Source organism: Argopecten irradians, chromosome 10 (assembly GCF_041381155.1).
Source record: "Argopecten irradians isolate NY chromosome 10, Ai_NY, whole genome shotgun sequence".
NCBI lineage: Eukaryota > Metazoa > Mollusca > Bivalvia > Pectinida > Pectinidae > Argopecten > Argopecten irradians.
In genome coordinates, this window is record NC_091143.1 from 3,961,677 (window position 1) to 3,986,472 (window position 24,796).

Genomic DNA, 24,796 nt, shown 5'->3' on the forward strand with positions numbered 1-24,796 from the left:
ATAACCCAATAATAAAACATCAAAAGGCGATAAAAATTAAATTTCATAATTTATTACATGAAATGATATTTTGTCAGTTATTTTAATAATCAATTTGATGTTGAAATGGATATCTACAGCATGGACCGTTGAGTATCTATCACAAACTTATGTCCTTATTGGCACCTATATTCAGCTCCATACCCTTGTAGATCACTCATCACAAGTGTATATATATACTTGCTGGCACTTGTAGGCCTTTTACCCTCAGTCTGGGACTAGTTACATCATTGATTCCTTCACTTCGTTTGATTAAATCAATATCCTATTAACAGCCAGGGTCCTTCATCTTATGTCTATTATCATAACCATTACAAAGTATAATTGCTACTTTGCTCATTTCTTAAAGCTATGCTTGACTTAAATTTATTTTACACTGATGATTTGGTAAAAGCAGGTTAGCAGAATATTAACATGGGACAATAAAGTAAGAAAAGTTGTGTATATAAAAATATAATCAATTTGTTATGAAGTTCAACAAAGTGATGATTTTGGATCCTGGATTTGGCAAAAAGCACCTTTCAAATTTAGCACTAAAAACAATAGATGCGAAAATTTATCATACATGTACATGATCTTTGAAGCAAAACAGATCCTTTAGACCAATCAGTTCATACTAATACAGCCAATATTTCCTCACCTGAATTTCAGTGACCTGAAATTGACCAGAAATTCACATAAATTTGACCTCGGCAAATTTTCATGTGAAATTCAGGTCAATTTCACTTAAATTCAGGTTAGTGTTAACCTGAATTTGACTTTTCTGGTTAGAATTTTAACGAGAAATTCTGGTCAATTTCAGGTTAGGAAATATTAGCTGTGTAGCATGGAATATTTAACAATTTTAACCAATCTAATAAGATGTGTATAAGTCCCACATCTGACCAATAATATGAAATATTCAAACATCTTTGATAAATCACATCTCTCAACACGAAACACAAAATTTCAAACCAATGACAGAGATCTTTAGGAGAAAATCAAAGATACACACATCTTGTGACCAATCATAGTTTTATTAATTTTAAACCATTCAAACATCTTAAAACCCTGCCAAAGTTCTTTATTAAAGATCCACCCATCTTTTGATCAATGTAGACTTGTATAAGAAAAAAAAAAGAAAAAAAAACCATCAACACATCTTCTGGCCAATCACAGAGTCGTATTATAAACATCCATTCATCTTCTGGCCAATCACAGAGTCGTATTATAAACATCCATTCATCTTCTGGCCAATCACAGAGTCGTATTATAAACATCCATCCATCATCTGGCCAATCACAGAGATATATTATAAACATCCATTCATCTTCTGGCCAATCACAGAATCGTATTATAAACATCCATCCATCTTCTGGCCAATCACAGACTCGTACTATAAAAATCCATATACCAATCACAGTTCTTAACATACACACATCACACAGTCATGAACAGAATATTTTCGGAACATGTTTATACAAATTTTGTTAGATAAATAGATCTAGATAAAATATTCAGCACTTTACAAGTATCAGTACATGATTTGATGGACTATGAAATGCAATTCATATCCAACTTTCAAGAGTCTCCAAAATGATTTTTCACTGAAGCGAGATAACCTAAGAACAATGCATCCTATCTTAAGATATCTCAACAGTAGTATATCATGTAAAAGTAATTGTATAAATTAGAACTCAGTTCAAATAATGCAGCTTATGAGACCAATAATAAATTAAATGGTTAAAAAATAATATTAAGAATTGACCTGAGAACACAACCTTTGATGACAATAATGCCTTCTCAAGTCTTTTTCTTTTAAACTTTGTAAATTCTCCTTTGACCAAACATTAAAGATGCTCCACCGCCAACAGAGCATAAATAATATTCATATTTTGAACAATAATTGGTATTTAGTCGTGTACGTATATATCTATTTAACACAAAACATAATATAAAATAATTTAATTTGCCTTTGGTGCATGCGCAATCAGTACTTGATTCCATATAGAATATAGTGCGGCTGCCTCAGAATTTTTTTGGAATGCAAATGATCATTTTTTATATTTTTAACTTGAAATAAAATCAGAAGCTCAAACTTTTCAACGAAAGCAATGGTGTAAAGTAAGTAACTTTTGTAACTGAAGAAATATACCAAATCGTCTGCTACTGTTTTTGAATGTGAATAAATACCATTAGTCAGCTGTAGAGCATCTTTAAAGAACTATTTTGGAGAAAGCTATAGTAAGGAGAACTAAGTTTCAACCCATTTTAAATAATGACCCACAATTATTGTCTTTTTCACCTCGGTTTTGGTATACAGGAAAATTAATAAATAAATAACACTTAACATATATTCGTAGATAAAGCAGCATGAGAATCTTACTTCATCACAAAGGAAGACTTGTGTAATGACTAGTATACGGAATGATAAAGCTACAGTAGAGGATGTCAGGAGGCCTGCAGTACACATGTCCCTGGCTCTGTCGTCCTGGCAGTAGATTCTGATGACCGTGGAGGATCAGGATTGAGCTGTAACTCACTACTGACTTTGGTATTGTTCTCACTACTGACTTTGGTATTGTTCTCACTACTGACTTTGGTATTGTTCTCACTACTGACTTTGGTATTGTTCTCACTACTGACTTTGGTATTATCAGAGTTTATATTAATGTTTGTAGGTATACTAGTCCCACTGGAATCTCTCAACACATTCACTGTAGACCTGAAAAATATCAAATTTTATTCATAATGTTATATTTGAGTAACCCAAGATTAATATAAAACTTGACATTCTGATATGACGTTCACAATAACAAGGAATCTAACATACAATGTACTTACTGTCACAAGCATTGAGGTATCATAACATACCTAAAAGGTGGTATGATCATAATGAATTTGCAAATTGTAATGGATCCTTTGATGAAAATGGACTTTAAATAGAGTGTCAGTAATGCAACATAAACACATCTGAACAACGTAATCTGGATTTCATAAAGCTTGAAGGACCTGCTCAATTCATATGTATTTTGGTGGTCACTATATGTATTCAAAACTATACACTCAAATACTGGCATAATTAAACAGCTTTATTTTGGTTCTGCCTACTCCTCAATGACAGCAGTTCTTTGTCTGCTGACACCATGCCTACTACAAAATATACTGTAAGTGTTTTATACACAGCTAAGAGAACCTACCTATTGTGACGAAGATGACTTCTAACGAGATGACCCGCGGCCAGAGCTGACATCAGAGATAACTCCCCTGCGAGGACTGTAGCACAGACAACTCTGGCTAACTCACCCGCTCCATCTCCTGGTTTACCCCCGGATCCTCCTAATCCTAGCATCTGTAGCCAAATGGAATAATACAGCATTTAATTAAACATTTCAGTCTTTATTTTTAATGGTAAATGATCTCTTAAGATCCTGCCACTGTAGAACTTATTACTTAGGGATTACATAAATAGCAATCTATACTTTAAATATTGTTGATAAGAAATTACTTTCAATATTGAATAAATGAAAAAAAAATCTATAAAATTTGATAGATAATCAGTAAGTTGAGACTGTTTTAATTGTATAGTAAAGAAGGAGCAATGTCAAAATTCAATAGACAATAAATAACTATTATCCATTTATTTTCTATATTAAATATGTTTTATCATTTGATGGAAATATTTAAATTCCTTTCAGTGTTTTACTGTAATGAGTGTTTACCTGTAGACACGAGGCCTGAGGAGGGAGTATGGTCCCGCCTCCAATGGTTCCCACTTCTATAGATGGCATGGTACAACTGATATACAGGTCTGTACCATCTGGTCCTGTCGGCTCCATCACTGTGATACAGTTAGAGCTAGTTGTGTTCTGTGCAGGGTCCTACACAGGCAGAAAACAAAATGTACAGATTACAACTCAGATACTCATCTAATTCAATGGGCAGGGTCCTACACAGGCAGAAAACAAAATGTACAGATTACAACTCAGATACTCATCTAATTCAATGGGCAGGGTCCTACACGGGCAGAAAACAAAATGTACAGATTACATCTCAGATACTCATCTAATTCAATGGGCGGGGTCCTACACGGGCAGAAAACAAAATGTACAGATTACAACTCAGATACTCATCTAATTCAATGGGCGGGGTCCTACACGGGCAGAAAACAAAATGTACAGATTACAACTCAGATACTCATCTAATTCAATGGACAGGGTCCTACACAGGCAGAAAACAAAATGTACAGATTACAACTCAGATACTCATCTAATTCAATGGGCAGGGTCCTACACGGGCAGAAAACAAAATGTACAGATTACAACTCAGATACTCATCTAATTCAATGGGCAGGGTCCTACACAGGCAGAAAACAAAATGTACAGATAACAACTCAGATACTCATCTAATTCAATGGGCAGGGTCCTACACGGGCAGAAAACAAAATGTACAGATTACAACTCAGATACTCATCTAATTCAATGGGCAGGGTCCTACACAGGCAGAAAACAAAATGTACAGATAACAACTCAGATACTCATCTAATTCAATGGGCAGGGTCCTACACAGGCAGAAAACAAAATGTACAGATTACAACTCAGATACTTATCTAATTCAATGGGCAGGGTCCTACACGGGCAGAAAACAAAATGTACAGATTACAACTCAGATACTTATCTAATTCAAATTCTTTCATTTCATTTCAAAATATTTTATTAAATCATTTGATTTAATAGGGATTGGGCAGCAGGCTATGCCTACATAAGCCCTCTCCCCCTTGAATCAAATTCTAATTGAAATAAATTATTTTTGACCCTAAGAAATGGGCCTAATTAATTAGGTGGTATGCAGAGATGTTCACTAAGGTAGATTTTACTCCATATAAGGCCTGATGAGTATAGATACTACATTAAAACACATTTAAAACAAATTCATGGTTATTACATTGCAATGTCCAGTCCCCGTTAAGGTTCCTATCATATGTTACTTCGTCATCTCGGCTATCCTAAGTCTCGCACCAAAATAAGCCTTGTATTGTAATATACTACCCATGTTTTCTCTATATAACAGTGTTAAACATACTAACACATGTAACTCACCTGGCCTGTAGCAATAAAGATGGCGGTGACAACATTAGCCGCGTGAGCGTTAAATCCCCCGATACTTCCTGCCATAGCAGACCCCATCAGGTTCTTACTGATATTTAGATCAACAAGTGCAGCCACGCTGGTCTTCAGCACGGATTTGACAATTTTCCCTGGGATCACAGCTTCAGAAACAACAGACTTCCCTCGTCCTTCCAACCTTAAAGTAACCAAAGACAAACTCTTCAAGTACATATATGCAATCAATAACACAATATCAATATAGTAAATGTTATTATGCAACAACAAAATTCATGAACAGCATTTTGAAACATCAATATTTTGTATGTTTTATACTACATGTATACAAAAATGCAAAAAATAAATCATTTAAATTTTTTTTTTCAAACTCGTTAGCCCTGATGTAAGAGCCTCATAATACATACCAATTGACAGCTGAAGGTTTCTTATCTGTACAGAAGTTTCCACTCAGACTTAAGATCTCCATGTCAGGGAACTGTTCTAGTATTGTAGTTAGAGCTCTCTCTGATCCCTGTAAGTACACATCATAGCCATCACTAGAATGTGTTTAAAAACAACACAACACTATTCTCTGGAATAGGATCAATATACTCATTTACACAAATGTATTTTGATATATGATTGATAATTTCTCTACTCATTTTCAAACATTTCTTACTCTTTTCTCATTAAACATTTTGAATTATTTAGGCATGAAACATCAATATTTTCATCTCATATACAATACTAATCATTGTATCTTTAAGTTAATATTCTTTCAGAAATTGTTTTATTTATTGGAAAATTTGAACATTAAAACAACCATGGAATTCCTATGGTAGACCTTACCATAGATACCATATTCATGCCCATGGCATCCCCAGTAGTAAACCTTACCTTAGATACCATATTCATGCCCATGGCGTCCCCAGTAGTAGACCTTACCTTAGATACCATATTCATGCCCATGGCGTCCCCAGTAGTAGAACTTACCTTAGATACCATATTCATGCCCATGGCGTCCCCAGTAGTAGACCACCAATCGCGTCCCCAGTAGTAGACCTTACCTTAGATAACATATTCATGCCAATGGCGTCCCCAGTAGTAGACCTTACCGTAGATAACATATTCATGCCCAAGGCGTCCCCAGTAGTAGACCTTACCTTAGATACCATATTCATGCCCATGGCGTCTCCAGTAGTAGACCTTACCATATTCATACCCATAGTGTCCCCAGTAGTAGACCTTACCTTAGATACCATATTCATGCCCATGGCGTCCCCAGTAGTAGACCACCAATCGCGTCCCCAGTAGTAGACCTTACCTTAGATAACATATTCATGCCAATGGCGTCCCCAGTAGTAAACCTTACCTTAGATACCATATTCATGCCCATGGCGTCCCCAGTAGTAGACCTTACCTTAGATACCATATTCATGCCCATGGCGTCCCCAGTAGTAGACCTTACCTTAGATACCATATTCATGCCCACGGCGTCCCCAGTAGTAGACCACCAATCGCGTCCCCAGTAGTAGACCTTACCTTAGATAACATATTCATGCCAATGGTGTCCCCAGTAGTAGACCTTACCGTAGATAACATATTCATGCCCAAGGCGTCCCCAGTAGTAGACCTTACCTTATATACCATATTCATGCCCATGGCGTCCCCATTAGTAGACCTTACCTTAGATAACATATTCATGCCCATGGCGTCCCCAGTAGTAGACCTTACCGTAGATAACATATTCATGCCCAAGGCGTCCCCAGTAGTAGAACTTACCTTAGATACCATATTCATGCCCATGGCGTCCCCAGTAGTTGCCACGAAGCGGATGTACAGGTAACGACTGGCTTGTACCACCTGTACTTTCTTTAGTCTGGCAAATCTGGAATCAAACACATTAAATATGTTATTTGTACTGATACCTTGTATGTAGTTAATTTGGTTTTGTTGGAGATAGAACTTATATAATGGATAAAAGCTGAGTCTAATTACAGGTCATCAAGGAAAGAACCAAAACAATGTACACAAATATGTGGAGTATATATCTAACCACACACCTCAAATCTTCAGATACTGATCCAAGAACAATAACTCATTGTTTCATGCTCTCCGTTGACATGGCTCAGTCTCAGTCATTATACCAGACAAAAGGAAAACATGAAAATCCTATTTGATACCAGATTTTATACCCTCTAATCAAAGTTGTAAAATAACAATTTGTTTGTTTTACCTGCTGGTGTCATCAAACGTCTCCTTGACTTTCTCAAAGTTATCTGTGTCTTCTATCCATCGCTTCAGCTCACTGTAACAAAGCAGGTTACTGTTATAATACCATTAGCTCTCCCAATAAAATCTACACAGAATGTATATACGAGAAAGCTCTGTGGTGTTGTCTATATTTGTCCATGATAAAAAATGGAAAATGTCTGACTTTTATTACAGACTTACGACAATCAGTGTATGAACTTTTTGACCTATCATAATTTACAGAAAAAATCTTACATATACGTAAGTATTTCTTTGCTATACAAACTCACCTTGCTTTTCTGATAGAAGGGAATCTAACAACAGGGGCTCGCGACATGCCATCTCCAACCAAACAACACTTAACTCCACCACTTTGCTGGAAAGGAATTAAAAAGGTTTAACATATAAAGCACAGATGTTGAATGGTTTCATAATAAGGAAACACCAAATAGTTATAATTGTGATGAAAAGGAATCCTTTAATAGTAACTTGAAAACACTATACAGGAGATGAGGTTTATGTGGTATTCTGTCAGTATATCATGGAGTTGTCTGCTCTTGTGGATAAGTAGTGATTACGTCATTAGTTTGTGTGCAAATCTAACGTCATCTTCTCAATATGACAAAACATACAACAGGAATAGATAACTTTGTAGTGTATAAATTCAGAAATTTAATAAATTAACTAATAAATATTAAAATTCTGCCAGATGTGGAATACTCACTGCTAAAGCCCTACAGCCCCTGTTAGTACTAGCTACCAGACACCCTTCTGTAGTTGCCATGGGAACATGGTAATATTTGTCGTCAAGTAGGAGAGGTCCCGCCACACCTACCGGGACAGGCATGTAACCAACCACATTCTCACAGCAAGCACCACTCACCTGTAATGTAAACACAGTTGATAGAGAATTCATCATGAAACCAATGTTATCAATTCTTTAAAGACCAGCGTTAACCAAAACAAAAATTCATGGATGTCCTTCGCTGTATAGTAACTGTAATATCTATCTCAAAACTACAATTAATAATTTTCGATGTTGTAAAGTACTATACTTATTAGGTTTTGACATGAATGTATAATGTAGTGCATTGTAAATAGATATACCAATGGATAATGATAGTTTCTGTAAGGTAAGTCGTCCATGGCGTCACAGTTCTGTAGTTTCTTTGATACCATTCCCCGCCTGTAAATAAATAACAATAAGTCTGTAAGTCACAAGCTAAATACATGTGTAAATATCAATAACATGTGAATTATGAGTGATTTGATCTATTCTTAATCAACATAGGTTAAGGCATGGTACTCATCTTAGTCATAGATGACAGCATAAAATGTGGAATATTGGGTTTAAGTGACATTCTCCTACATTTTCTGATTCTTAACCTCTCACTTGAGATCTATTAATCATCAAAATCAAATTAAAATTAAATATTATGCTCGAAATAAAACAAAACCCAATTATGTGGATAATCTGACCTGATATGAACGCCACGTTCGTAGTCCCCCAGAACGGTCTCTAATTTGTAACTAGGTATATGTTTCTCGTCCACAAGAATACTGATTTCTTCATCTGTAAGTCCATTTGAACCCTCCTGTGATTAAATGAAGCAATGCCAAAGATTTATCTTCAATGATAAAGAAATCAACAAAATCTTTTTCACTATATCTTCCATAGTCAAAATATTTAAAAGTAAAAAAAAGAATCATGGGAACTTCTTTGACTCCATCATAATTTTTTTAAACATTTAATATGCTCTACAGCATGTAATATCCAAATCAAAATAAGAAACAATATTTTCATATCATCAGGCAATTTTTTTTAGATCTTTCAACAGAACAAAAAGGTAAACTCTAAATTTCCTTAAAGGTAAAACCTTGATATCATCTCACCAATAAAGTTTTTCCTATACATACATCTGACTTGAGAATATCCAAACATTCTGACACTGGGCGTGGAGGCTGGATAGATGAAAGTCGTTCCAGAGGTCGATACCCGACCTCCAGTAACTCTGTCTGTGTCTCTCGACTGTCTGTTCTGTCCATCTTCTCATCAGAACTATCATCCTCACCGAGAGTAAAGGTTGTCTTCTTCTCAGGTTTTTCTGTAACCTCTACAACAGGCTCGGCAGGCACTGGTAGTTCTGCAGCTGAAACCATGATAAAAATTCCATGGATCCAGATCTTATAGTACAGTTGGACACAATTTAAAACAGAATTTATTGAAACACTGGTCTACAAATCTGTGGGGATTCCTTGTTAGCTCACCTGGCCCGAAGGGCCGGTGAGCTTATGCCATGGCGCGGCGTCCGTCGTCCGTCCGTCGTCTGTCTGTCCGTCAACATTTCCTTTAAATCGCTACTAGTCATAGAGTTCTGCATGGATTGTGACCAAATTTGGCCACAAGCATCCTTGGGGGAAGGGGAACAGAACTTGTATAAATTTTGGCTCTGAGCCCCTGGGGGCAGGAGGGGCGGGGCCCAATAGGGGAAATAAAGGTAAATCCTATAAATCGCTACTAGTCATAGAGTTCTGCATGGATTGTAACCAAATTTGGCCACAAGCATCCTTGGGGGAAGGGGAACAGAACTTGTATAAATTTTGGCTCTGAGCCCCCGGGGGCAGGAGGGGCGGGGCCTAATAGGGGAAATAAAGGTAAATCCTATAAATCGCTACTTGTCCTAGAGTTCTTCATGGATTGTGACCAAATTTGGCCACAAACATCCTTAGGAGAAGGGGAACAGAACTTGTATAAATTTTGGCTCTGACCCCCTGGGGGCAGGAGGGGCGGGGCCCAATAGGGGAAATAAAGGTAAGTCCTATAAATCGCTACTAGTCATAGAGTTCTTCATGGATTGTAACCAAATTTGGCCACAAACATTCTTTGGGGAAGGGGAACAGAACTTGTATAAAATTTGGCTCTGACCCCCCGGGGGCAGGAGGGGCGGGGCCCAATAGGGGAAATAAAGGTAAATCCTATAAATCGCTACTAGTCATAGAGTTCTGCATGGATTGTAACCAAATTTGGCCACAAGCATCCTTGGGGAAGGGAAACAGAACTTGTATAAATTTTGGCTCTGAGCCCCCGGGGGCAGGAGGGGCGGGGCCCAATAGGGGAAATAAAGGTAAATCCTATAAATCACTACTTGTCCTAGAGTTCTGCATGGATTGTGACCAAATTTGGCCACAAACATCCTTAGGAGAAGGGGAACAGAACTTGTATAAATTTTGGCTCTGACCCCCCAGGGGCAGGAGGGGCGGGGCCCAATAGGGGAAATAAAGGTAAATCCTATAAATCGCTACTAGTCATAGAGTTCTGCATGGATTATAACCAAATTTGGCCACAAACATCCTTGGGGGAAGGGGAACAGAGCTTGTATAAATTTTGGCTCTGACCCCCAGGGGGCAGGAATGGTGGGGCCCAATAGGGGAATTAGAGGTAAATATTCAAATTTCTTGAGAAAATAAACAATGAACCTGTATCCAGAATATTACTTGGCATTACAAACCAGGTGAGCGATACAGGCCCTCTGGGCCTCTTGTTTTTATTATCTTAAACATTCAGATAAACTGAAATCTGAAGGGAAAAAATTTCAATTCACCAAGGTATCGTTTTTACAAAATGGTGCCTATATATAATTGAAATCAAAATATACTATCAAACCTACTATAAAGGACACCTTTATATAAAGAACACTTGTCAATGAACGACAGACTTCACCCATCAAACCGATTTGGTGCAATTTACTACATAATTGACTTCTGTATAAAGGACACCTGTCTCTATAAGACATTTTTGCTATGTCCCTTTGGTGTCCTTTAATTTATTGACATGTTTGACAGCCACTGTAACTAATCTAACTGAAAACAGAACATAACATACTGTATTATAAAACGCCCCCACCTATTTTCTTAGTTATAGGAGCATTTGATACGGTTTTTCTGGCCCACTTTTGAGTCTGAAATTTTGTGTTTTCAAGCCCCAGGAGCGTTTATTGAAATAAATACAGTGTTGAATGAGATTTTTTATAAATCATAATTTTGTTTGTATTTATGTTGCACAGGAAGGACTCCTAATATAAAACCTTAGTAAATATGTAGTGTAATGTTTACCTGGAAATTCAGTGGAACTAGAAATCTGACGTAGCCTGGCATTAGAACGTAAACAAGATGGACAAAGTCTGCTGGGCACATCAATATCATCATCAAAGAACATGTACTTAGCGGTGAGGAAGATCGCCAGTACCAAAGTCACTGTTAGGTCAGCATTAACTGTCAACAGTCTGTAAAATATCACAATAAATGTACAGTCAGATCTTGTTATTACCATGGAGTTTGGACTGGAAAAACGTCCAGTTACTGAGTAATCAAATTAATGTATTCAACCCAATCAGCTCTCCTGTCTCCATAAGTATGCCCCTCCCCTCTTTCTGATGCCTCATTTTCACTTAATTGAAATTAAATTCAGATGGAGACTATACAACAATGTAAAGGTTTCTCTTACCGTATTTGGTTTCTTTTCTTGATTAATGGCTTATTTTGTGCAATAATGTTGTGAAAGGTTGGTTCAAATTTGACACTTTTAAAGTGAATAGTCGGGCAAAGAAAACCAGTCTAAATGCGTTCATTGGCCTTCCAAAAGTTCTCACATATTAATACGACGGTCAAGTTCTGCTTAGTTTCCCAGTTCTGACCATTAAAGTAAAGAAAAGTTGAAAGCATTGAAAGCGAGGCTGCGTGGAAATGTAACCACGGACATAGCGAGCCGGGAGGATGTTTTAGAATTTCCATACTTTAAATTAATTTCTTCGTACGCAGACAGATTTTGACGAGAGATTTTATTTTTCCATTTCATAAGAAATTATACTGGATACATTCACACCATTTTTACTGACTTTAGCCATTCTTGCCCGACTGTTCACTTTAAGCACTCCCTCAATTTTCTTCTGTCCTGGGCACTTACACGATTAAATATGGAGATTGTACTTAATAAGAGTTATTATTTCATATGGGCCAAATTAAAGTTAGCAAGGTATAACTATAGATAGATGGTCAGTGTTTAAATATATCAACCATAATTTTTAATGTTGAGTGAAAACACTAGAGACTCACTTTCTTGTATTTTGTTTTAGAATAAAATGGATTTTTTTTGCAACTTTATATCTGAAAGACTATAACCCTGATATAATTATGATAAAGACAACAGTATCTCTTCTGTACTTACCTCTGTATGTGGTACTGCCAAAAGTCCACATCTGGAGTCAGCTCAATATGCTCAGTTAATTGATCAGAGGCTATGATGCTACTAAAATTGCCCTCTTGTTTTGTCTCCTTTCCTAATCGACTATGTATGTGGACCATCACCAAACCTGCAGACTGTTAAGGGGAGATAATCTCACTATACATGATACAAGAATAGCACATCTTATCATAAATCTGACACTTTTAAATAAGGAAGGAATACTAATATAAAAAGTACAAATATAAAAAATATCATATAAACCAAATTATTAAGGTTGTACTGTATCTTCTTAATCAGAGCTCAGGAGAAGAACAAAATCAAGGGAGATAATTTAGAACAAATACATGTCTCAATCAGGGATATTTAATAAAATCTTTGACAAGATTAGGTATATTTGACTTTGGTTGTTTACAATAATTTTTGGCTGTGTTGTTTGAAATAAGGTGTCCCAAAACACATGTTTTCTTTTTTCTTCATTAATGTACCCTTTAAATTGAAAACCATATGGTTTGATGAATTAAACTATGAAAATCATTCAAATGGCCTCATATTCCTTATAAACGTTAGTTACTACACATAAATTATGTACTGCGAAATTTTTTTTTCCCTTATGTATATTTAGATGTAAAAATTCCTGCAGAAATCACTTTACAATTACTAATAACATTGTAAAAATGTGAAATGAAACTATAGACCATAATTTGGCTTCATGGTCTGACTGCAGGTACTCATTTCACTTCACTATAGATGTAAATATAATAAATTTTGGCAGTACTGCTGCAAATCATTTTCTGCTCTTATCTGTACTTGTAAAATTAAAACCAATGCATTGAAAGTACTGAAATTTTCAAAATGTTGGTAACTTTTGGTGAGGAATAACATATTAAAAGCTTACCTTGATTCGTGAGTAAGAAATAAATATGGCACATATAACTCAAAATAATTATTGTATGACATGAGAAACTAGAACTGTCGCCTGAGTGGCTGACTAATACCCTGCTGCACAAATTTAGTAATAACACCATTAATAGGAGACATTGCAGAACCCTATATAGTTCATTCAACTTCCTTTTATGTCAGGATACTGATTTCATTAAAATCTGTGCAGTAGTTTAGGAGGAGTAAGCCGGACAAACAACCTGATTCCAGTATACCCTCCTTAAGTTTGTTGTGAGGGTTATAGTTACCATGATGAGCTTGACTCTCTGTGTAACTGGGTTAGGGGTTTTCTCCTTCTCCTCAGCCTCTAACATCTTAGCCAGCTGTTGTAGTTGGCGGAGAGGTTTGCCATGGTTCCTTTCACGGGTTACATCTAGTACGAGAGCCAGACAAGCTGGGTAGAATGTAAGGAACACCAGCAGGTTAGCTAGTACTGACAGACATCCAAAGTAGGCCATCAACTCTAGCTGCTGTACACCTGTTAACAGACAGAACAGAATACAGATCTAGGCTGCAGCTCATAATAAAATCCCTCTGGAAGAAGTTAAATCTACATAGAGGGAACAAAATTACATTGTTGTTCATTGTATATATGAGGGTTAACTATCTGACTCGAAAACTACAAAATAAATCACTTCAATCAGTAGCTGGATTCCATTCATACTGCTTTTTTAAAATCTAAAGGAGTGCAGCAGAGGGTTGGGGAGGGTATTGATGTATCCTAAATGTACAATGTTGCTGAAACTTTCCAATTATATAGAAAGTAATCATCAACATACCTAGAATAAAACAGAAATTTAAAACTACTCTTACTTTCAAATTCAAAGATCAAAATAATTAAACTACTCTTCATTCCTGAGCAATAACTGTTTTTACATAACACGCTATAGAATGAAGTTGTTCTCACCTGACAAAGTACCAACACCTATGACTAACATCTCCACAATGGCATCCAGTGTAATGGACGGGCCAAGTTCTCCCATGCCTGTAGCAATGTTCTGCTGTACCTCCTCCTGACTAGTGGAACCCACAGCAAACCTAGCTAAGGCACATGCCTTGGACAGGTCGATTAGGAGGAGGAAAAGAGGTAGAGCCTCACTGCAATAAATAACAAGAGATACTACTTAAGGATGTATTCTTCTGAGGTTTCAGTCCCGTTGAAGTCTCGTTTCAACATAGACCAAAGAAGTTATCAGATTTTCAAATATAATTTATCAGTATATGTAGCAAGTTGCCAGATGCAAATTTTGTCAAAAAATTACATTTCTATTTTTAGTAGATTATTTTATACGGGGATTTTAAGAAATGGCCCATTTGGCGGCCATTTTGAAATTGTGTCTTTTTTCGCTTCAAGTAGAGCCACAGTTTTACCATTTTTTCCTGAAATTGTTTTTACTTAAATCATCACTGCGCCATCATTTTTAGCTGTATTTAACTAATTTTTGCTGCAAATCGTTACTAGCTTAGTAGTAATTAAAATATTTAGCATTAATATGTGAAATGATACACTTTTGTGACTTTCTTTTTACATTTAATGATAATTTTGGCACTTTTATTTTTTTCTCTAAAATACTGAAAAATAACAAAAATTCAAATAGGGCAAAAAAGTAAGCACACGGACCCCCAATTTTTCTTCCTGATTTAGAAAGAACAACCGTTTCCCTATTGATATGCAAAATAATAACAAAAGTTTAATACCAGAACTTTTTCTGTAAAGGGTTAAATTTGGCAAAAATGGCTGCAAATGGTGCATTTTTTAGCTCAAAATTAAGGGGTAGGGGTAGCATATGTTGTTATTCTGAGAAAAAATATTAGTCTATTTGATCAAAACTGATATATTTTTAAAGAAGACTACTAGAAAATGAATTCTACAAACATTCATACATATCAAACACCCCATTAGGAAATTATGGCTTTAATCTCTATCTTATATGGTCAAAACGGCAAAATTCCCATAAAATCCAATATTTTGTCAACTAGGTATCTTTGAGTGACAATAGCTCAATAACGAGCACACGAACATATGTTTTTTCTTCCATTTTCTTTTATGGTATGAACTCCTTTTTCCAAAAATCTATATGAGAAAAAAAGTTTAATACAAGAAAATTTTGACTTCTCAGAGGTGTACATCCTTAATATCAAAATGTATTAAAAGTGAATTTGGTAAAGCCAATTTTATTTGTCAAAGACAGAATTAATACATTCATGTTTAGAATGTGCTTTGAAAAGTTACATATATACCACTCCAGTTTGATAACTGCCTAATTCAAAGTACTCTGGTTGCGATCAACCTTTCATGTTATATTAAAACAGTTTTATATACAAGTATTACCACAGTGCTGAAGGCCTTGAGTTAACAAGAATGATAGAAACATATTGTGAATTTCTATTTTTAAACCTATAACTTGACATATATATACTAATGATGAGTATTTTTTTTTTATAAAATTGTTTGATAAGTTGATGATCTACCCAATACCTTGACTTGTAAACTAAAAGTGTGTAACCATACCTTAGACCTGTGAGATCCTTTTTAAAGATCTTAATGACAGCTACACAGAATATAAAACTGGAGAAAAGAGTGAACACCCCAGACACACCTGTAACAGAAATGAATACATTGTATAAACTCTGAAACAAAATCTCATTATTAGACGTTTATGTGTTTTACCTAAAAAAAATCAGGATATATAAATATATAGAGCAGATACTCAGAATTTTATTCCTATAAATGCCTGACAAAACTGTTCATTTTTGACCACCATCAGCTCTTTACTCTCCATTGATTTGGTTTTATTCTGCAGAACATTTAATTACAGTCACAGTTTCAATTAATCATTAAGAATTCATACTTCTTTTTTACATGTATGATTTACTCTGTTCATTCTCTGACACACATTTTTATAAGAGATTATTTTTTCTTTACCCAATAGATAATGTGAGCCCAGTCTCCTCAGACTACGGAACTGTAGATAAACATATACCACTGCTAGGCATCTGGCTATAGATACAATGATTACATCCAAGTTTTCTGTTTCCTGTAAACAAAATATCCAATAAAAACATTTCATTTCTATAAATTGAAAATGAATACATATAAGTAAATTAAGTAATTGGAATAGCTTTAATAATAATAAGATTTTTTTCTTGTATTCTTTATATTTAAGAATCAATTAATTACTAGCTAAAAACAACCTTAAACTATATTCATTTAACATTATAAATTCAAGGCTTTCAAAGAAAATGGTTCATGAATATGAATTATGAAAGCTGATAAAATTAATGTGGTTGCCATTATTATTATCTATTTACAATGACCATGGCGGCATTGGACTGGGTAGATCATCGGCGACCAGGTAGCTCAGCGGTAGAGCATTCGGCAAGTGTTCGGAGATCCCTGGTTCGGATCCCTGTCTGGTCACTACATTTTCTCCTCACCTGTTCCAATCTTGCAAATTTGTTATAATTACAATAGCTACACATTCCTACCTCATGACTATCTGGTGATACTTGAAGGATGTCGCCAATAGCCAGCATGCTCATGGACACTAAACACACTGTAACTGTTAGGGTGCCAATGATAACCTCCAGTGGGTGGCTGGCACACAAATACCCATGGCCACGGAAATACTGTCCAAACATGTCTTCCATCTTCGGCTCTTCAACTAAAACATATAATTTAAATGATAAAATATCAAACTTAATGTATATTCAAACATTTTAATATTGATGTAACACAACTACGGCGAACATATACAGTTACATAAGCCGGTCTTGATATGCCGATCTTGGATCGAAAGTCTGAGGTCAAAACAGAGAAGGTGACGAAATATCTTTAAGACTTAAATCGACATTTTTCTGAACGATTATGCTACTTACATTGTTACTTAACACTGCTCATATCCTTATCCATACATACCTTATCATATTGTATCTTCAACGAATCTACATGTGCTTAAAACTAATAAGATTTTCTATAAATAACATCGTTGCTTGTTGTTACTAAAAATATTCTTCAGCCTAATCGCAAAATGTCACTTCCGTTTCCGGAAAGGGCCAGCCCGCGAGCTCGTTACGACAGTTTCGTATCTTAGTATTTTACGCGGGAAAAATAATTGAGTTTATAAACGGTTTATTCTATTCTGCGCAGTTTTTATCACAATTTGTTTACTTAAGCATGTGATAAATATATAAAGATCGATAAAAGTTATGTATTTATACTTATAATAAATTAATTTAGTACGAATTATTACATGATTGAGGAACAAGACGTTTGTGAATAGGCCTACAGATTTTTTTTTTACCTTAAGCAAAAAATGTTTTTTGTCATTATCTACATTTCACCTCAAAGGCAAAAGATTTGACCTTAACGTCAAAAAACTTTTTTGCAGTCAAAAAACTTTTTTGCCCTTAACGTCAAATCTTTTGCCCTTAAGATTAAATGTACATATAAATGGTAAATAAATTAATCTATAGAAGTCGCCATGCTATTCATATCCCTAATCACAAAATGGACTTGTCCACATACTGAACAACATCAAACGCTTTGGGAAATGAAATTTCTTTAGTCCTTTAAAAGTTGAAAAAAAAACAATGTAAACACCAAACAACTGATGCAAATTAAAGATCCCCAAAAATAAATCCACAAAACTATATAATAAACCCATAAATCTTTTGCCCTTAAGGTTAAAAAAACTTTTTTGTCCTTGAGGTAAAAAAACTTGTTTAACCTATAGGTTAATAAATCTTTTGGCCTTAAGGTAAAAAACTGTTTTTAACCTTAAGGTAAGTAAATATTTTGCTCTTAAGGTCAAAAAACTTTTTTACCCTGAAGGTTAATAAAAACATGGGAGGCCGTCCTTACAAGACCATAGCATAGGACGTTAATTAATCAAACAAATAAACAAACAAACAATCTTTTGTCCTTAAGGTAAATAAATCTTTTGCCCTTAAGGTCAAAAAACTGTTTTTAACCTTGAGGTAAATAAATCTTTTGCCCTTAAGGTAAAAAAATCTTTTAACCTTAAGGTTAAATAACTGTTTGGACTATTTTAAACTTTAGACTTTGATAAAACAATTTTACCACTCCCCTTCAAAATATGAAAAATTCTACAAGATAACTGTTTGGACTATTTTAAACTTTAGACTTTGATAAAACAATTTTACCATTCCCCTTCAAAATATGAAAAATTCTACAAGATTCTCGATTTATTGAAACATTGAAATCTCATTGTCCATCGCTGCCTCTTTAAATTGAAGAATCACCTGATCTAAAAATGACTCCTCCTTCCCCTTAATGAAATGAATACTATATCTGACCGACAAACAATTGGATGATTCCATTCCCAGCAAGTGATATGTAAACATTTATTACATCACACATAATGACAAAAATATTGTTTGCCCTCAAGGTCAAAAGATTTGACGTAAATGTCAAAAGATTTGCCATTATCTAAAGATTTGTTTACAACAACTTAAGGTTAAAAAATATCGACATAATGTCAAATAAACGCTTTTGCCATTATGTTACCTATCCGATTTTTTTTAAATTTTTTTGCCATTATGTACAGTTTCAACGTTTTAGCACTATTAAGGGCAAATGATTTGACCTTAAGTATTTTATGTTTTTATGACAAAACGGCGTGCCATATACAGAGCAAGAGGGCACTCAAACCCTGCCAAAAACACCTGATTTCTAGTTACTTTAGTAACAGAAAGATTCAACTATAGAATGTATACCTTTAGAACATTATTTCCCGGTCACAGTGTAAACAGTTTTAAGGACTGATTAAACGTGCAAAGGAAGGACAACCCGAGAAAGTTTCTAGGCTACCTCGGGTTTTGATTTACACATCCATAATGCGCAACCGGAACGAAGTCGTATTTTTTTTGAAATGTCACCGTCAAAAAGCATAAAAAAAGCCTTAAGGTTTAATTCGATGGCCATCAATGATTCAGTTCTTCACTAAATACAGCCTATCTATTTATACATGTAGTCTGCTTTAATTTAAAGATAAAATGTAACACATTGCACCATTCGACCTGTGCTATTCTAATTAGAATTACAATGTGACTGTATATTAGATGACGTACATACAAAACTAACAATATTACAAATCAAGGCCGGATTTACTAGCTGCAATATTGTAACTCAAAAGACTTATAGACAGATAATGGTGTCGTAAGGTATAGTAGACCGGGTACGTATATTCGTTCTAGGATTTACAAGCGTCATCTAGGCTAGATCAATGATGTATAAGTGATGGACGTCAGATGACCGCTTTGACGAACGAAACATATAGAAATCTAGTCTATGTTATGTTTATGCAGAAACATATATATGTTTCTGGTTCATGGTGTATAATAAGTTTTTGTGGGATAATTATAAATATGTAGGAGATTATTTTGTTTGGGATTCCTTTTCAAATCGTTTTTCGTCCGTCGTCCGTCGTCCGTCCTTCCGTCCTTCCGTCCATTAACAATTCTTGTTACCGCTATTTCTCAGAAATAGTACTGAAGGGATCTTTCTCAATTTTCATATGTAGGTTCCCCTTGGGCCCTAGTTGTGCATATTGCATTTTGGGAACAATCGGTCTACAAAATGGCCGCCAGGCAGCCATCTTGGATTTTGAAAGTTAAAGTTTGTTGCCGCTATTTCTCAGGAAGCACAGAAGTGCTCTCTCTCAAATTTCACATTTAGGTTCCCCTAGGGGTCCAGTTGTGCATATTGCATTTGGGATCAATCGGTCAACAAGATGGCCGACATACGGGCCGGCATACGGGCCGCCATCTTGGATTTTGTTACTTAAAGTTTGTTACCGCTATTTCTCAGAAAGTACTGAAGGGATTCTTCTCAAATTTCACATGTAGATTCCCCTAGGGCACTAGTTTTGCATATTGCATTTTTGGACTGATTGACAAACAAGATGGCCGACAGGCCGCCATATTAGATTTTGACAATTGAAGTTTGTTACCGCTATTTCTCAAACGGTAATGAAAAGAGCTGTCTCAAATTTCATGTGCATGGTCCCCTAGGTCCCTGGTTATGCATATTGCATTTTGGTACCGATCGGTGAACAAGATGGCCAACAGGCCGCCATCTTGGATTTTGGTAGTTGAAGCTTGTTACCACTATTTCTCAGAAAGTACTGAAGGTCTCTTGCCGTCACATGTCATCATCCTCATCATCATAATCTGGCTGTCCTGGCTGGGTTGTGACTGTTTGGGTTTCATAAATCCGTCAGCAGCAAAACACTTGACGATAGTTTCCGTCTCCACTTGGTCCCAGGCACAGTTCACCCACTAGATGGCGTCAGGGACGAAGATCTGCTTCAGAAGCATTGATCCACTCAGCAGCTTGTGGCGTGTCATGATGGCAAGGATGTGTTGAAGCGACCTTCTTCTTTACCTCAGCTTCACGGCTTGTATGATACCTTGGTCCATTGACGGACTCTTTGATGTTATGTTAGGTGGGAGGAACTGTTGTGTGATACTCTTCAAGGTCAGTTTGGAGTGTGCAGGTGCATTGTCGAGGAAGAGGAGAACTCTGTATCCTTTTTTTCATCTTTCTATCGAATTTCTTTAACTAGTCCTCAAACATGCTGCCGGTCATCCAGGCCTTCTTGTTGTGGTAGTAATGGACAAGGAGGGAACTGGCGGGGACCTTCTTGAAGCATCTTGGGATGGCGCTCTTCCCTATGACGACTACAGGCTCCTTTTCCTCGGTCATATGCTGGCACAGAATGAAACAGTCAGTCTTTCATTGGAAAGCTTTCCACCACTGCATGTTTCACCCTTCACTCCTTCCACTCGTCAACAACCTGTTGATTAACTTCTCCATTTTCACCGCACATCACTCCAAAGGAAATGTTGTGACGCTTAAGAAAGAACTATAACCATCCATTCGAAGCTTTGAAGTTTCCAACATCAAGGTCTTTGGTAAAGGACAGAGCTTTCTCCTTCATCATTGGACTAGTCTCCATAATCGTGCGTGCTGTTGCCTCCTTAAACCACTGCCATACTAAGTCGCTGATGTCTTAATTCCCCGTCTTCCGTACCTTCCGTTTCTGCTCTCCACGTATTTTTGACTCATAATCTTCCATAACCTCACGTTTCCTCTTCAAGACATTCTGTATGTGTGTCTTTCCAACACCAAACCGATCGGACACCTTCTTACAACTAAACCCACCATCAAGCAACCTACAACAGACAAGACACATTTTCAAGACCAGTACAACTTCAGACAGACTTTGATAACCAAATCACAAAACTTTGAAACATTTTCAAATAAAAACACAGAAATTCACCAGACATTCTAAAACACACAACTTCAGACAGACTTTGATAACCAAACCACTGTACCGGGTCATTGCCATTGTATCCACTTTGCTGGTTCTTTCACTCCTGGAAGACCCTGTTCTACAATCTGTTTTGTAGATTGCTATGGTGTTCCCTCACAGGAACTGTATGTCGGGCCAACCCTTAATACTCGATTCCAGACTTTCCTGGATGCCATCTGTCTTTCCAAATGTCACCAAACTGTTCTTGGCTGTCAGCCAGTCTTTCCTAGCCACCACTTGTACCCAGTATTGATAAAATTACCTAAATACAGCTATAATTGTATGCTACAGTACCGCCGACGTCCAGCTACTGTTGTCCTTCTTCATCAACACCCAGCATGAAGATCGTTCTCTTGCCTTAGCCATCCTCTGTTGCCCTTTTGGTCCTGCCCGATAACCCTAATGGAGTTTATCCACACAGACTGTGCAGGTACAATATTGATAATAACAGGACTTATTTGAATGCATGATCAATCTTGATAATTACAGTGGTCATTTTTTCAAATAAAAACAAAGAAATTCACCAGACATTCTAAGACACACAACTTCAGACAGACTTTGATAACCAAATCACAAAACCTTGAAGCATTTCTCAATTAAAAAAAATCACCAGACATTCTAAGACATACAATTTCAGACAGACTTTGATAACTAAATCACAAAATCTTGAAACATTTCTCAAGTAACACACATCTTCAGACAGACTTTGATATCCATATTGTATTTATTTTACGTGCTAAAATGTTTTCCATCTGACATATTAAATTTGTTTATCTAAGTCTAATAATAAATCTTAATAAATTTTTAAAAAAATGTCATGTTGTAAGCCACTAATACATAATATATTATGTATTACACCATGTCATTTTTTAACGAGCTAAGTACTTACGGTCTAATTTCACTATTAAAATCTACGTTGGTTCACTGTACCAGACATTCACTCTATTGTTTTATGAAAAGTGAAAGTACACATATAAATGTGTTTTATGTCTTTGTTCCAGTCTGGATCCAAACTCAAGTGACCGTTAAGGCCCATGGGCCTCTTGTTTTCTCTAATGATATGAGTGTATAATTCTTGACTTACTTGATAATTTACAAAACTTTTTAACAGTTTAAGGTTAATATTTTGTTATTTAAACATTCTTATGTTAACTCACTTTATTGCAGTAAGACAACCTTTAAACATGAATAGAGAAAAGTTGAATATCATTTTATTATGCCCATCTTGGTGACAGAAGTGTCTTTGTATCACTGTATTATAAAATAGCAGTGTCCATCCATCTATACATCCATCTGTTTGGCATGAATTAATATTTTGTTTGATCAGCTATGTTCAATATTTTCCAACTAATTTTATGTCTCCCCAAAATGATGAAACGCGGCCACTCCTCTAAGCAATATATTTTTTTTTCCAAAAGTTGGAGCTGACCATCTTATGCAACCTATTATATACCGTAATATAATGATACGAAGCTAGTTGCTCTTTATTTTTTTATTTAGTAACTTAAACAAGTTATTACTATTTTTTTATTTCACCATTTTAATTCCATATTTCAGATAACGGAAGGGAGACATATATAATGCATTGATTGGAAAAATAATCACACGAAAACTTTAGATTTGATGATTGCAAATCTAATCACTTGTAAAAATATTCATTTATAATAATCAAAATTCATAGCTAATTTACATGTTTAAAAATTCTTCTCCAGAAATCAATTACAAACGTAAAAGCTTCAAAGTTGATAAAGTATATGTGTTTCTGGTACTACCAGAGATACGATGTATTGTATGAATACTTATGGTGATGAAGTATCTATCTATGATGGGAGAGTGTTTAACTAAAACTCACTGTTTAATATAATACCATGGTGATGAAGTATCTATCTATGATGGGAGAGTGTTTAACTAAAACTCACTGTTGAGCATATTACCATGGTGATGAAGTATCTATCTATGATGGGAGAGTGTTTAACTAAAACTCACTGTTTAATATAATACCATGGTGATGAAGTATCTATCTATGATGGGAGAGTGTTTAACTAAAACTCACTGTTGAGCATATTACCATGGTGATGAAGTATCTATCTATGATGGGAGAGTGTTTAACTAAAACTCACTGTTTAATATAATACCATGGTGATGAAGTATCTATCTATGATGGGAGAGTGTTTAACTAAAACTCACTGTTTAATATAATACCATGGTGATGAAGTATCTATCTATGATGGGAGAGTGTTTAACTAAAACTCACTGTTTAATATAATACCATGGTGATGAAGTATCTATCTATGATGGGAGAGTGTTTAACTAAAACTCACTGTTTAATATAATACCATGGTGATGAAGTATCTATCTATGATGGGAGAGTGTTTAACTAAAACTCACTGTTGAGCATATTACCATGGTGATGAAGTATCTATCTATGATGGGAGAGTGTTTAACTAAAACTCACTGTTTAATATAATACCATGGTGATGAAGTATCTATCTATGATGGGAGAGTGTTTAACTAAAACTCACTGTTTAATATAATACCATGGTGATGAAGTATCTATCTGATGGGAGAGTGTTTAACTAAAACTCACTGTTTAATATAATACCATGGTGATGAAGTATCTATCTATGATGGGAGAGTGTTTAACTAAAACTCACTGTTTAATATAATACCATGGTGATGAAGTATCTATCTATGATGGGAGAGTGTTTAACTAAAACTCACTGTTTAATATAATACCATGGTGATGAAGTATTTATCTATGATGGGAGAGTGTTTAACTAAAACTCACTGTTTAATATAATACCATGGTGAAGAAGTATTTATCTATGATGGGAGAGTGTTTAACTAAAACTCACTGTTTAATATAATACCATGGTGATGAAGTATCTATCTATGATGGG

The 24,796-nt window shown here is 35.5% G+C and overlaps 1 protein-coding gene across 2 annotated transcripts; it reads right to left on the bottom strand.

Annotated features, from left to right (window-relative positions):
• Positions 1–32: 32 nt before the first annotated feature.
• LOC138332929 (3-hydroxy-3-methylglutaryl-coenzyme A reductase-like) lies at positions 33–17,591 on the bottom strand. Of its 2 annotated transcripts, none has more exons than XM_069280976.1 (20): positions 17,477–17,591; positions 17,047–17,222; positions 16,484–16,595; positions 16,070–16,157; positions 14,465–14,655; positions 13,806–14,035; positions 12,601–12,752; positions 11,490–11,659; positions 9,294–9,526; positions 8,856–8,971; positions 8,484–8,562; positions 8,101–8,259; positions 7,667–7,752; positions 7,360–7,431; positions 6,906–7,011; positions 5,549–5,655; positions 5,118–5,322; positions 3,741–3,899; positions 3,219–3,370; positions 33–2,743 (listed from the first exon to the last, which is right to left on the bottom strand). In XM_069280976.1, the coding sequence occupies exons 2-20, from the start codon at positions 17,206–17,208 to the stop codon at positions 2,470–2,472; spliced, it is 2,853 nt and encodes a 950-aa protein (XP_069137077.1). In that variant the 5' UTR covers positions 17,209–17,222; positions 17,477–17,591; the 3' UTR covers positions 33–2,469. The 2 variants fall into 2 exon arrangements, with proteins under 2 accessions (XP_069137077.1, XP_069137078.1); XM_069280977.1 differs by having other exon boundaries at positions 17,437–17,572.
• Between the last annotated feature and the right edge of the window lie 7,205 nt (positions 17,592–24,796).

Bases quoted from the DNA above. Each gene is read 5' to 3' on its own strand.
- LOC138332929 (XM_069280976.1), bottom strand. From the start codon at position 17,208: ATGGAAGACATGTTTGGACAGTATTTCCGTGGCCATGGGTATTTGTGT. The intron at 16,596-17,046 runs GTAGGAATGTGT...TTTTGTTTACAG, and splicing joins TATCACCAGATAGTCATGAG to GAAACAGAAAACTTGGATGT. The intron at 8,260-8,483 runs GTATATCTATTT...TTTACATTACAG, and splicing joins GAAACTATCATTATCCATTG to GTGAGTGGTGCTTGCTGTGA.